This window comes from Daphnia pulicaria, chromosome 12 (assembly GCF_021234035.1).
Source record: "Daphnia pulicaria isolate SC F1-1A chromosome 12, SC_F0-13Bv2, whole genome shotgun sequence".
In the NCBI taxonomy this organism is placed as follows: Eukaryota; Metazoa; Arthropoda; class Branchiopoda; order Diplostraca; family Daphniidae; genus Daphnia; species Daphnia pulicaria.
The window spans coordinates 430,776-445,106 of record NC_060924.1 but is presented as its reverse complement, the minus strand read 5'-3'; the positions used below and the strand labels follow the sequence as shown (position 1 = coordinate 445,106).

Here is a 14,331-nt window from a genome sequence, read left to right as displayed (position 1 = left end):
ACATTTACGTCGTCGGTTGTAATGCTTGCACGTGATTACCACACTCTCAGATGATTGGTTATCACGAAATATAGGTTGTGGGATGGGTGACTACATTAGACGTTGTTCCCCTCCATTATCAGTAATTTGATCCTCTCTTTTAAAAAAGTGCTGGGCCAAAGACCTGGCCAGCGGTTGATTGCTTCTTCATTTGAGATTCGATTGTCTTTCGGGACCCAACGTCTTTTAGTTCCTCATCTGACTCGACTTATCACGGGAAAATGCCGTACCGGAGCACCGAAGTGAAGAGGAGCGGTTGGACAACATCGTCCAAGTATTTTCTATTCGTCTTCCATGTCCTCGCTCTGGTAAATAATCGCATCAAATCAATTTAATTCATTTTGTGTGAAATGAAACATTTTGTTGATTAGGTGCTGGGCATCGTCGTGCTGGCGATGGCCATTTACATCCGGGCCGAATGGGATTTGAAACATTACATCATCGAAATGGAAGCCTATTTCTTCTGGGCTGGGCCCTACATCCTGATGGCCTCCTCCTGTTTCACCATCATCCTGTCCTTCTTCGGCTGCTGGGCCACCGTCTACGAGAATCCATTCCTTCTTAGTTTGGTATTTTACGATTCATTGCAGTTCTCTCAGGGTTTTTGCGATTGATCGGCTCTCCTGATGATATAATATAATATGATCGAGTCCTTTTTATTTTTAAATTTCGGGATTAGTTTTAGTGTAGGTCCTTTTATTCTTTTATCTACTAGAATCAATATAGACAAATCAATAAGTAGACAAATCCCATACTTGTAGTACCTTTTGAACTCGTTTTTCAATGGGTAGAAATTCAACAATGCTACTCGAAATCGATAAAACCGAGGATAAAACATTGACGTCTGTTACTTAAGACGGCAGATAATGTTGTGCAATCCCAATTCAAACAAAACCAAAATGCAGCTGTACGTGAAGCAGATAAAACATCCAAAATATTCAAATTTCGAACTTTGACTTTTGATCGACTGGACGTGATTTTTAATCTTTTTTTTTTGTTAAGTTTTCGGTAGTGACGGGAGCAACGGCCGCGATCGGACTCGGCGGAGCGGCTTATTCGCTGAATCACGGCACCCAGACATCCAAATTGACTCCGTGGGTCACGACCAGGTTCACCTATTACGTCTTTGAGTCCGACACCAACAGTCGATATGCTCGAATCGTTCGAATTATGCAAGAAGAGGTGCCGGATATTTCTTATATTTGACATCATTCATTCGATGTAAAAGCTAAACATTTTTAAAATGGCTTTATTATAGTTGGGATGTTGCGGAGGTAGTGGGTGGCAGGACTACGCCCATCACAACATGGAGATCCCGTACGAGTGCCGCAATCAAGTCACCGGCAACATGTACGTTTACGGTTGCGGCATCATTTTCGCCGATTATGTCGAGCCTCTGATTGGTTGGATGAGCGGCCTTGCCCTCCTTCTCGTCGTCCTACAGGTCTATTGACTATTACACAGTTTGATTAAATCAGCGGTTAAATCAATTCACGTTATACTATTTTGATAGATTTTCGCCATAGTGGCCGCTCTGATTCTCCGCCGCAATGTCAAGATTGAAGACAAATTGATGAGCAGTCACAGCAAACCGGCCAGTTACACGGCAGTCAGGGCTCGATAATTCATAATTTCTGGCATTATCAATCAAATTTAATTCATTCATTTCATATTTAATCTGTGTACGATCACGAATTTTTGTTCTACTTATATACTCTGCTTTTTCTCGATTGTCTAAATTTCAAATTGAACATGAAGCAATTTGGTTGGAAATGATAAAAAACGAGTTGTCAATGTCATTTCAATTTACGGTTTTTCGGCTGCTGCTGCTGTGCGACAATCAGTCAACAGTCAGATTTATCCATCTGACCGCAGTTTCCTTGTTATGAAATGAATATCCGTTGTGAAGTGAAACTGCTGCATTTCCGCTCGATTCAAACTCCCCAGCACCCGAAACATTTGCTGAGAAAAGACAAAAAGGTCGTTCAGTTGCATTCAGTCAAAGTCCGACCTTTGGATTCTCCTAAGGTGATTGCGTACGTCAATCTGTGATTGAACCATCATGTTGGCCAACAGCGCCGTTGGCACTATTATCTTGGCCCTGCTGACGTCATCCACCTGTCAAGGTATTATTACAAACTTAAACCAAAAGACAAGACATACCAAACATAAATCCCCTGTCGACAGATGATCGCATACTTTTATCACCGATCAAAAAATATGTTGAAATTTCTTGCGTCTTTTAGGTCAACAGGTCGTGCCGGAATTGTTGGTCAAATCTGGCGAGGATTTCATCCGCACTTGCACCGTGCGCATGGACAGCGGATTGAACGTCACCTGCACTCTACCCAGCAGCGGTGGGAGTCCCACAGACACGGCGACACATCGACAAAATGAAGCCGCCCTATTTTTACGCAAAGTAATATTCCAGCGCAAACAATCAAATATGAATCACTTAATTATTAAATATCAATTCAACTTCTTTTTGAATGGAAGTTGAGCAATTTGAAAGATCGGCTGACGATGACGTACCATTCAGACCCGATTCTTCAATTGATAACGGCCACCATGACTATCCGCAACGCCAGTTATCTCGACACCGGATATTACGGATGTCGGCTCAACAATTCCGCCAGCAAATTCGACGAGACTTATATATTCGTTCATCCTTCCAACATTTCCCGTCTGACTTTTAAAGACAATTATTATTATTAAATTTCATCAATTCTTAGTTTTTGATTTTAATTTAGAATTGGACGGTGAAACGAGTGTCAGCGTCGACGACCTTTTACTCCCAACTTTGGACGTGTACGTTTTTGAAGAAGGAAAAACGAATCAGTTTCATCTACCTTTTAAACCGACTCATCCCGACGTCCAACTTTACTTGTCCAGGAGAAATAACAAACAGCACTGGATCGAGGTTTCAAAAATATTAAAACTCAGTTACACCAAATAGTACTATGCCTATTACTCACGTAATGATGAAATGAATTTAGTTTTTCTCGTCCGTGTACAACGGAAGCGAACATGATATTTGGACTTGGAACAAACACGAAGGATTGACGACTACTGGAGCCAAATTGAAGCAAACCAAAGGCGTTTATTGGTGCGATGCGACTCTTAACGGACGGACCACAACTCGTTACTTCCGCATTTTTGTCACGTCCAACGCCGAGGATCACAGTCCATTGAATCAATATCGTCCACACATCAAGAATGCAGTCGAATACCTGATTTTCCCGTCTGGCAGTTCGTTCGTATTGAAATGCCACATCGGGATCGACGAATCACGCAATTACAACATTACCTGGATGGTGCCCAAGCCACTTCAGAATCAAAATTATTCCGTCGTTTGGGAAACTTCCGAGAATCAGCGTTCGGCCACTCTCAAAGTCTCAGATATTCGATTTCTCTACACGGGAAATTACACCTGTCATCGCAGCGATGCCCATCATTTGTTCGCTAATCAATATATTTTCGTCTCTGGTAAAAGTATATCTTTTTTAAATTGAGGTTTCTAGTATTCATCGCTAGATGGCTCTGCATGCTTCTAGTTATTTTTGAACTCTATACTTGTCTGCTATTCGACTGCCGTTCGACTTTTATTTCTAATAGTTAGTGTTATTTGACTCAATTTTTGTTTAACATAGTTCATTCAATCAAATAACACTTTTTGAAATCCTACAGATCCAGAGAATTTGCTTTTGCCGATCGATCGATCCTTTATATTCAACGAGACTCAAAGGGCAGTCATTCCATGTCGCCCTACTCATCCCGACGTCTTAGTTTCCCTTAAAATAGAAGGGACATCCGGTCGTGGCAAAGAAAACATTGTAAGAATTTAAACTGTTTTATTGAGAATTATGTTAATTGTGTATCATTCCTAATAACACTTCATATTTAGACACTGTACCCGTTAAACGATGACAGGGGTAGAAGTGGTGATTGGTTGTACAGCAAGTTTCAAGGCTTCCGAACAGAAAAGAATGCCAGCAGGGCCACTGCAGGTCGGAATTACCTTTGCAAGGGCTCCAGGTTTGGAAAGGAAAACAATCGTTTCATTGACATTGTTGTTGCAGGTCAGTGATTGTAGTTTTATCAAACCATTACCAATCATTCAACATTGATTTTCTTAATTTCTAGATATCGAATTATATGTGATTGGTGATCCTAGTAATCAGGCTGCTATTGTGCATGGTGATGATGTAACTCTTAAATGTGATACATATCAAGGCCATTCCTTCATCATTTGGCACCCTCAAACTGGTCAAAGCCAAACGATCGAAATGGATTCTCAAGAGTATCCAGCCGGTATTAACTGATTGGAGAAGTTTACCCTACTAAATCAATAATAAAAATTTGACTTATATATAAGGGATTTCAAACGTTTATCAAATACCAAGTAGAGTGCAGAGATTACAACCACGGGTATACTCCACCGAACTGAGATGGGAGCGTATCAACAATTTGGCCACTGGTTTCTATGAGTGTCGCTATAACGACAGCTCGAGGCGTAATGTAGCCGTTCAATTTTACCACATGATTGTGCAAGAAGCACGGGCTCCACGTCTAGCATCCAAGCAACTGAACAAAAAGAAGAAAGATAAAATTTTCGTCATGGTTAAAGAAGGAAAGGACGCCAAACTTGAGTGTCATTTGGAGGAAGGTGCCCCTTTACCTACGGTCGCCTGGTATAAGGTAAATAAAGATGAATTGGCCTTGATGAAACTCAGACTTACAAAGTTGGATTCTATTCAGTACAACGTCCTCCTTGATAAAATGACACCAGAAAATGGATTGACGTTCAACGAAACAAAAATTAACGGGACCTTTCATTTTTATCTGCACTTGTCGAATATGGATATGATAAACCAGGGCGAATACACTTGCCATTTCGAGAACAGACTGGGTTCCGACAACCAGACATTTCATGTCAATATCGAAGACAACGAAAGCGATGGGTAAATCTAATCATATAATTCAAAACCTAATCTAATGTTCTAATTATATAATTGTATTTTTAATTTAGAGCCACAATGGCCGTCATTGTGGTTCTCATTATAATTATCATTCTCCTCATGATGGTGGCCAGATTTTTCTACGTCCGTTTCTCGGTATTAGATACAAAATTTACACATAGTAAAAAGTTCACATTTAATTCAAAATTTCTTTTCATTGCTGTTGACAGAGCCATAGAGCCCGTAACGCGGCCGACATTGCCAAAGTGTTGGGGCCTCTACTAGCCGGCAATCCCGAACGACTAAATCGAAAATTGCCTTTGGATGGCCAGTCTGAGTTATTACCTTATGATAACAGTTGGGAATTTTCTCGCGAACGTCTCAAAATTGGCAAGTCAAAATTAGATTGAATTGCTCGTGCATTTAATTTATTAATGAGTTAATGATCGAAATAGGCAAACAACTGGGCGCGGGTTGTTTCGGGAGGGTTTTAAAAGGACAAGCGGAAGGAATAATTCCAGGTGAAGAGCTGAAAACTGAAACGGTGGCCATCAAAATGGTCCGCTCCTACGCCGATTTGAGCGCTCTGGCCAGTCTCGTGTCTGAGCTCAAAATCCTCATTCATCTCGGCTCGCATTTGAACATCGTCAACTTGTTGGGAGCCTGCACTGACGTCGCCAATGGTTTAAATTTTAATTGTTTGATCCCGATTCATTTTTAATCAATTTTTTTTTTGTCTTTTTCGAAAGGCGATTTCCTCGTTATCGTCGAGTATTGCCATTTCGGCAATCTGCTCAACCACCTGCTGGCCAATCGGCAATGTTACATGGATCAAGTCAATGAAAATGGAGAGTTGGCACAATTAGATTCCTTCCAAGATGTGTCCAGGTATTTACTCATTCAATTGATAAGATATTTATTGAACTGTACAATTAATTGGTCATCGAAATTTGTAATAGTGGCAATGGTGATTACTTGTACATGGGCAGTCCTGCTCTTGCCCCCGCCCCTATTCCAGCGAAATCTGAACGAAAGCGAAGTCGTAAGGAAACCCGCGAAACGGATTATCTCGCCATGTTGTTAACTAATCATGGTAAAATGAAAATTATTATTTAATTTTCATTCGAAATTTCAACAAAACTTTTTCCCAGGTTCAGTTTCGTTTAGTCGGACACCACCAGGCCAACCAAACGACGTTGAATGTACCGATGACCAGACGAATCATCCGTTTTCCACTCGCGATTTGACCTGTTGGGCATTCCAAATCGCTCGAGGCATGGACTACTTGTCGGGAAGAAACGTTAGTTGGCTACATTTTTATTATCAAAGTTGGTTTCCTTTATTAATTTCATTGATTTTTGTAGGTGATTCACGGGGATCTGGCAGCCCGTAATGTTTTATTGGCAACCAACGGGGTTGTCAAAATCGCCGATTTCGGACTGTCACGCAAGGTCTACCAGGACAGCAATTACAAAAAGAAGGGAGAAGTAAGTGACACTGCTGTCTTTTCTTAAAAACCATTATTTATTTATGTATTCCAACGGTTAATGTATAGGGAATGCTTCCGGTCAAATGGATGGCTATTGAATCTCTGACGGATCGGATCTATTCCAGCCAATCTGACGTCTGGGCTTTTGGGATCACCATGTGGGAAATGTTCTCCTTGGGCAAAGCTCCTTATCCAGGTAATACTTTCGATTCGCTGAATGATTTGAACGAAATCTAATTTCTGTGACATATTTTCTAGATATGGAAGACATCGGTGGATTGATTCAGCACTTGGAGGGCGGAGGTCGCATGGAAATGCCTCGAAATGCTCCAAATGGTGTGGCTGAAATCATTTCGAGATGCTGGAAAGCGGATCCGAATGTAAGGCCGACATTTGCTCAATTGGAGCACATGCTAGGCGATTGGGTGGAGGAATCAATCAGGACCAACTACGTCGAAATGAACGAGCCCTACAGTCGTCGCAATGCCGAGAGGTTTGGTAACCTCGTTGATGAGTTCATGTCCCAAGAGTCATCTACCAGTCAACAGCCAACTACTGGCTACGTCAACGTCCAGGAAGTTTAAGGGCCCTGACTTATTCGTTCTTTTTAAAAACAAATTCCGCTTCTTTCTTATCTCAAATTATATGTTCCGTGACTTTTTTTTTAGCTTTTAATCTTTACAACGAATTGGATCCAAGGCAAATACAGAAAATTTAAACAAAATTAAATGTTGATTTCATCTTTATTCAAAGAAATGTGAATGATGACAGTATATTGCCCTATTGTGTACAATTTTTTTAAATGCAACTTAATTGGATTTTCTGTTAAACAAGATCGACTTCCGCGATGGTGAATACAATTTGGTATGGTATGTAATCAACCACAACTTTACTCGTCCTAATCGACATCTTTTTTTTTTTTTTTATATTTTTATTTGAAATGTTGAGCACATTTGTCAGTTAGGTCTCGCTCGCCGCTTGTTTGCTGGTTGCGGGTGCCCCGTGCCAGAGCGGTAAGCTAACCCGATCCTTACACACTCCCCCCCCCCCCCCTTTAAATTTGCACTCCTGGGCAAATAAAATTACATGTTAAGCTAAGGATCGGTTTAATAAGTGGGGTTTTTTATTATTTTTTTTTTTACATTGCAGAAAAAACATTTAAACAAGTAATATTCGACAATTTCACAGCTTTTACGGCGCTGTACAATACACATGCACAGGGTGGCCTTGAAACCTTCATCGGAATTTCTTTTGCCCGCCGGCTACATACGCGCGACTGATACGCTTTTGTTACACTGGCTTGGCGTGGGCTCTTTTGTTTGTTCTTTTTTTTTTTTTTTGTAAGAGCCAGCGCGTTTGGGCGCTATACGTCCCGATTTCGGTTTCAATGTTGCTTGTTTGATAACATGACATTTCCATTTTCATTCTTTCACTTTTGACGGGTTAGGATCTGTCTACTTCATAACATGGCATTACGGGGCAATTACATGGTCATCACGGGAAATAGGTTAATTAATGAAGCTAATATTTAGTGTAATATGTATGTAGCGTAAAGAATGCGAAATACACTGGTAATAAATTTTAAGTATATTGTCATCCTCTTTTGGTTAATAATTCTACTTTCTTAAGCTCTTGTAGTAGGACAAAATACATTGTTCTCTTTTTTTTGTGTGTTACATGATATTGGAGTGCGCTCTTTTCATGAATATATATGGGGAACATATGTGTAAATGTTTTCTTTTTCTTTTTTTTGTTTTTATACGATCTTTTAGCTATTTGAAACGAGAATTTGGTGGGTGTCCTTACATGCTGACGAGGGGTTAATGGGTGGTCTTTTATTTTCGTTGGGCATTTTTCTTTATTTGTTCATTGCCTATTTCGCCTCGCCCTAGTGCGTACGTATTTCGCCTCTTTCTTTGCTAGTTAATCATTGCCCCTCTCTGTTTTAAACCAAAAAAATGCCGCGCCCTAAACGTTTCAAGTGTGTAATTTATGCGGAGTCCTCAGTGAGTTCAAATGCGGGGAATCCCCAGGTGCCGGCGGTAGTTCCGCCTATCGTTATTCGGGTGCGTCCCGAATTGCCGAGTTTTGTTCCGGCCGCTGGCCGTTCCGGCTTCGTTCGGCCGCCATCCCGAAGCCAAGCTGGCTCCGTAGTGCCTCCGGCGGCTGGCCGTTCTGGCCCCGTTCTGCCGCCGTCTCGAAACCAATCTGGTGTCGAAATGCCTCTGCGCGTTCCGGCGGCTGGCCGTTCCGGCCCCTTTGGTGTGGAGTCGTTCGTGCGGCCATCCAGCCCGGTGCCCTCTGCATTTCGACCGTATGTCCCTACCGTGGTGCCCCAGCCCCCTCCCGCGTCGCCGTCAGAAAGGGGACAAAGCGTAGGCAGTATGCCGGCGCTCGTCCCTATCATGCCGCCGACTTTTGTTGCTGGTCATTCTTCAGATGATGGTTTCCCGCCGCCTATCCGGAGTCCACACACTCGGCCGATTCCAATGTTCTGGACAGGTGACCATCTCCGGAATGCCAAAATCCTGCGAGGATCTCTGGCGTATTGGACACTCCCTCAATGGCGTCTACTCTGTCTTGGGATCTGCAATGATGGAAAGTGTTTACTGCGACTTTACAAAACTCCCCGAGGATCCAGGTAATTTACAAACAATACTCCGTTAAGTGCATAGTGATCCAGTTAATTTTTAAAATTATTAACCGCAGGATTCCAGAAGTGGATCGGGTACGCCGACGTCAAGTCAGTGCCCACCTACTTTTACGTGCAGAGAAGTCAACGTTTCTCCAAAGTCAACGTTTCCATCCCCTTTAATACGGCACTTGTCAACATCGGGAACGCTATTAATTTGACGACGGGAATTTTCACTGCTCCTAGGGCGGGAAGTTATTTCTTCGCGTTCTCAGGATTGGCCGAATTTCCAAAATTCTCCGGTCTACTCTACATAGGGGTGGATCTTTATTTGAATGGACATCTGACTGGGCGGACATTTATTGAAGACGTCAACACTGTGGCCGGGCAATACAGTCCGTTGAGTTTTCAAACGACACTGAAGTTGAAACAGGGCGACGAAATCTGGTTGCAAATTGACACCGTATCGCCACTGATTGAAGAACAAATCCCTCGTCAGCTTCCTTCGGTTGTAAAATCGGTTCTCCTGTTTGACGATTTCCGCCACTTTACTCACTTCACTGGTTGGATGTTGGATGAGGATGTTTCATTGTCACTTTGATTGTCTTGTAAAATGAATCGTGTTGCTATTTATGAAACTATTTCAATAAAAATTTATTTATGCCAATTGATTTACATCAAGAATCAAGTTCGATTTCCAGTGAAAAATGTCACGCAACTTGCAGCAATGATCAGCTAACAGTAATTGAAGTCAATTTCTGTTTTAATTCAATCTAAATGCCAAAAATGTAGTGAAGCAACAGATAAAAACAGGATTATTTAAAAAATAAAAATTGACGGAACTTTCCATATTGTCAATACGAAATTATTCCAACAACTTTTTACTATCCATGCTTTCCTAAGGAAAGACGATAACATTAAACAAGTCCCACTTGCCTTTGTTTTTATGTCTGGAAGAAAGAGTACAGACTATGAGAAGGTTTTCCACAAATTTTCAGAAATTCTTCCTTATACCAGAGTTAAGGAAATAGTATCAGACTTTGAAAAGGCATTGTGGAAATGCGTAAAAAAATTAAACTTCAACCCAATGTTGAAAAACTTGCATTTTGGATGTGCTTTTCATTTCACCCAAGCCATCTATAGGAAAACCCAAGATTTAGGCCTCGTAATTCCGTTCCATTTACCCATTTCTATCTAAAAATGTTTCCCAATTCTCCCCGATTTCCCATCGACTGAACCAGAGGAAAAAGAATCGGCAACCCCTTGCTTCTCTCTCACACTGTTTAGATTATGAGACTCTTATATGCCCGCATTAGCGAACAGACTTACAGGCCGTCGGCCTAACCTTACCAACAGTTGTTTGCACACACCTACAATTTGTTAATTTTAACAAACTGTACGGACAAGCAATTATTCACTTTCCGTAGTTATATATAATAAAAACCCCATATATAGACCCCCCCCCCCTTTAAACACATCCGACTTGCACACCAATTCCAAACTTCTTATATGTTTTTTGTTGTCGATTCATTTGTGCTGATTGTGATTTGACTAAATTATTTGATTGACGTCGTGACTTCCTTTCATCGCGCCACCTTTTCATCTTGCCATCGCCTCGTTTTTTCATCGTGCCATCGTTCAATCGCACCATCGTCATCGCCATCGTCGCGGTCAAATTGAAAAATCAATGAGTAACTTTACTGATGGGCAATCAGCGTACAGCCTCATTAAAACGCTGTACGCTGATTGGCCCTATTTGATACAAAATTGATTTCCAGACCTGGAAACGCAGGATGTCCAACTGCTCCATTTGAAAATTAACTTAACGGGAAGTTATGAGTTTGCTCGCACGTACAATTTGTTAATTTTAACAAACTGTACGGATAAGCAATTACTCACTTTCCGTAGTTATATATAAAACCCCCTTTAAACACATCCGTCTTGCACCCCAATTCCAAACTTCTTATGTGTACCCCCCCCCCCCCGCAATCTTTGCCCGTGAATATGTATCAGCCTGTCCTGCAAATGTGCAATTTCGCTCCCTTCACCGCTGGCCGAATGAGCTATAATTAATTAATTGAGTCCCCCTCCCCCCCCCAAAATAAAATAAAATGACCTTCGCTCTATTCTAGCAATCGAGATTCGATTGTCGAAAATCGAATCTTAAAACCGCTCGTGACGAGTGGCTCGCCAATCTCATCTTTTTCTTCAATACATTTTGGTGAGATTGGATAAAAGGATTCCCCCAGGTAGGGCCTAACAGAAAACTCTATTTTAAAAAGATGTTTCAGAGACGTTCAGCGTCTCACCGAGTGGAGTTTTCGGCGAATGGAGGAGCTCCCGGAAGTCCCCTTCCACCTAATGAATACGGACGTCACTTCCCGCCAACTTACGACTCATTGTACGGCCTACAACCCTCCTCCTCTCTGACTTTCTGCAAGAACACCAGCAGGTGCAACGTGAACTAATGGCCCTGACAGAAATATTCTTAGAAACGCTGGCGCGGGTGATGGCCGTATATCAACAAGATCGCCAGCCACGCTTCTACCTAAAATTTTTTCCCAATTTTCCCCAATTTCCCATCGACTGAACCAGGGATCCTACATCACAGATGTCTGGTGTAAACTCCCCCCAACTATTACACAAAGTTATGTAAAGGTTGACCCAACACAATCATTGTGTCACCAATACGAAGATACTTAATAACTAAAGAGGCGAATTTACTCACAATGTTATGGCACAAATGATGAAGACAAACATGAACGATTTTGGTTCAACCCGTGTATTTTTACTAGTAAGACAGAACAATAGGCCTAATATAAATTAGACAAGAATAAACGATATAGACTGTATTAGCATCAATGAACAAGTCGCGATACACCCACCAGATTCTCCTGTTTCATTTGGTTTATTGTCAACTCACGTACGCGCGTACTGTCATTTGATTGGTTTTCTCCCGTTTTTTCTGCTCTTCACTACTGTTAAAAAGAGGACCGATTTTAGGACTTTCATTTTACTTTTAGGACTTTTAGGACAAACATACAAAGATTCTATGCTGCTTTGAAACCCGTACAAAAATATTCATAGAATAAATATTTTCAAATTGATTTTGAATTGACATGAAGATGAATAAATTTTGATATTGCGCGTTTCTCAAAAGATTTCAGTTTTATCTTTTATATAAAGATTATAAAAGAAGCAGTGGGAGTTTGGTCATACTGCTTGTAAAAAAAACTTATTGGTAAGTGAGTACTTGCTTACCCATGCTGATGGGAACCAAAATGTTGGTCTGTTAATAATTCAAATTATTCAAGCATTTGAGTGAATTCGAATCTCGTAAAACTTCATCATTTCCCCTTTATTCTTGGGGAACTTTTGAAAATGCTCGCCTCTGTTTATTCGTCTAGCTATTGACAGTATCCATTGTGAATTTTTTTAAATCTCACATTATTATTATCCCCGCTCGTGACGAGTGGATCGAACCCCCCCCCCCCTCCCGCAATAAACACTAACTCCGATAGACGTCTCAAAAGGAGGTGGCTCTGTAATGCCAGATGGTCCTACTCTCTCCTACAACCCAATATTTGAATTACCCAGCACCAGCCACGCCTTGCATCCCAACTCCGTATGGGTACCCCCTTCCCCCCCCCCCCCCCCCGCAATAAACGCCACAGAGTCGTCTCCAAAGGAGGCGCTGTGTGATGCCCCGCGACAGCCCCGCCAACTTCAAGATGGCGCCGACGTCACATCATCCACTATTTTAAAATTAACTTAACAGGAAGTTATGAGTTTGCTCGCACGTACAATTTGTTAATTGTAACAAACTGTACGGGCTAGCAAGTACTCCTTTCCCATTAAGTTATATATATAAAAGAAGCAGTGCTGGGAGCTTGTCAGCTTGAGCTTGGGCGAAAGCTCAACAGAAAATGGGGAATACAACACACTAGTCGTAGATCTTAACTGAAAAAAGAAGAGCAAGAGAAAAGGGGCGTGCCACCTCAACTGTAGCGAGCTGATTTGCTTAGTCGCTGCGTGGGCGGGGAACGGTTCATTCTATAGCCAACCGTGGTCTTAGCTGATGTGCTGTAAAGTATATTTCGCTCCTTTACCGGGTGATGGGTAGGGTTGGGACCGAAGCGGCTCCTGCGCTTTGGTACAACATCACTAGGGTGCCAACCGCTGACGCGCGGCAACGTCCTTGACGCGTGGTATAATAAAGCCAAAAGCGTGAAATATGTTGAATGATTTATTAAGCGAGAAGAGAAAGATGTCATATAGGTCTTCTGCAGTCTTCTGATAATTTTTTGTTAGAAATTTTGATTATTACGTCGCCCCTTTGAAAAAACTTGTTGCCTTCTTCTTGTAATAGCCCAGATTAATGAATCTATATGAACGATTATATGTTGGGATTTTTGCAGGGGGGAAGTAAATCTATAATTGTCTATAATATTAGTCGATATTATATAGTGCTGTTAGCCTATATTATTTGGCCAAACGGAAGTGCAGCTGCTGTTGAGCAATTTTAATTTTTATAATATGTACCTGCACTTGTTTCTTTTAGTGTAATCAGAAAGGGCCCAGAATTTTTTTTTCCTAAATATATTTTTTTCAACAGTCGAGTCGAATAAATAGAAACAGAAGTTTTTTTTTCTACGCAGGTTTTCTATCGCTTATATTTTCCTCTTTCAATTTCCCGACGCTTTTCTTGGCTTTTCACTATATAGGCCTATAGATCGAGAAAAGTGGATCTATACATATATATTAGGCCTACTCTTCTCTCTATTAGAGACGTCACGTGCTGAGACAATAGACGATATAACATCAAGTACGCCACGAAAATTACAAAAGTCAGCATTGCTTAGGCCTATGTATAGGCCTACCATGCAAGCAGCAGCCATTTTTTGTTTGATCTGTTTGATGTGGTCGTTTATTGGTTGCCGATAGGCCTAATACGAAAAATGACTGCTGGAACGAGTGCTCGTTTTCCTTGGTGGTGTTCGACCTCTCCTTTAAAGACTTTTAAAAACTAATTTTGATTTTTGGGGAAATTCCCATGAGTGCAGAACACCAACACCCTTCGCAGAACACCTGCACTTTGACCTTTGCACACTCTCTATAAAATCTTTACATATGCCGCTCTTTCGGTAGGTTTCATCATCCAGCTGGGGCAATCAAACAAAAGAAGCCAGACTTGGGCTTGCTGCATAGGCGTT

At 41.4% G+C, this 14,331-nt stretch overlaps 3 protein-coding genes across 3 annotated transcripts; all 3 read left to right on the top strand.

Annotated features, from left to right (window-relative positions):
• The first annotated feature begins 161 nt into the window (after positions 1-161).
• LOC124316503 (tetraspanin-2A-like) lies at positions 162-1,834 on the top strand. The gene is made up of 5 exons (XM_046782492.1): positions 162-347; positions 411-608; positions 1,042-1,221; positions 1,298-1,483; positions 1,553-1,834. The coding sequence occupies exons 1-5, from the start codon at positions 261-263 to the stop codon at positions 1,661-1,663; spliced, it is 762 nt and encodes a 253-aa protein (XP_046638448.1). The 5' UTR covers positions 162-260; the 3' UTR covers positions 1,664-1,834.
• A 167-nt stretch (positions 1,835-2,001) lies between these two features.
• Positions 2,002-7,209, top strand: LOC124316128 (platelet-derived growth factor receptor alpha-like). The gene is made up of 19 exons (XM_046781876.1): positions 2,002-2,165; positions 2,286-2,458; positions 2,536-2,722; positions 2,790-2,959; positions 3,036-3,525; positions 3,727-3,872; positions 3,944-4,118; positions 4,183-4,350; positions 4,415-4,737; positions 4,798-5,000; positions 5,069-5,153; positions 5,228-5,387; positions 5,453-5,680; positions 5,747-5,885; positions 5,957-6,090; positions 6,149-6,297; positions 6,362-6,484; positions 6,553-6,682; positions 6,745-7,209. Exons 1-19 carry the CDS (start codon positions 2,102-2,104, stop codon positions 7,068-7,070), a joined length of 3,573 nt encoding a protein of 1,190 aa, XP_046637832.1. The 5' UTR covers positions 2,002-2,101; the 3' UTR covers positions 7,071-7,209.
• Positions 7,210-8,951: 1,742 nt separating this feature from the next.
• On the top strand, positions 8,952-9,789 carry LOC124316538. The gene is made up of 2 exons (XM_046782539.1): positions 8,952-9,127; positions 9,196-9,789. Exons 1-2 carry the CDS (start codon positions 9,004-9,006, stop codon positions 9,717-9,719), a joined length of 648 nt encoding a protein of 215 aa, XP_046638495.1. The 5' UTR covers positions 8,952-9,003; the 3' UTR covers positions 9,720-9,789.
• The last annotated feature ends 4,542 nt before the right edge of the window (positions 9,790-14,331 follow it).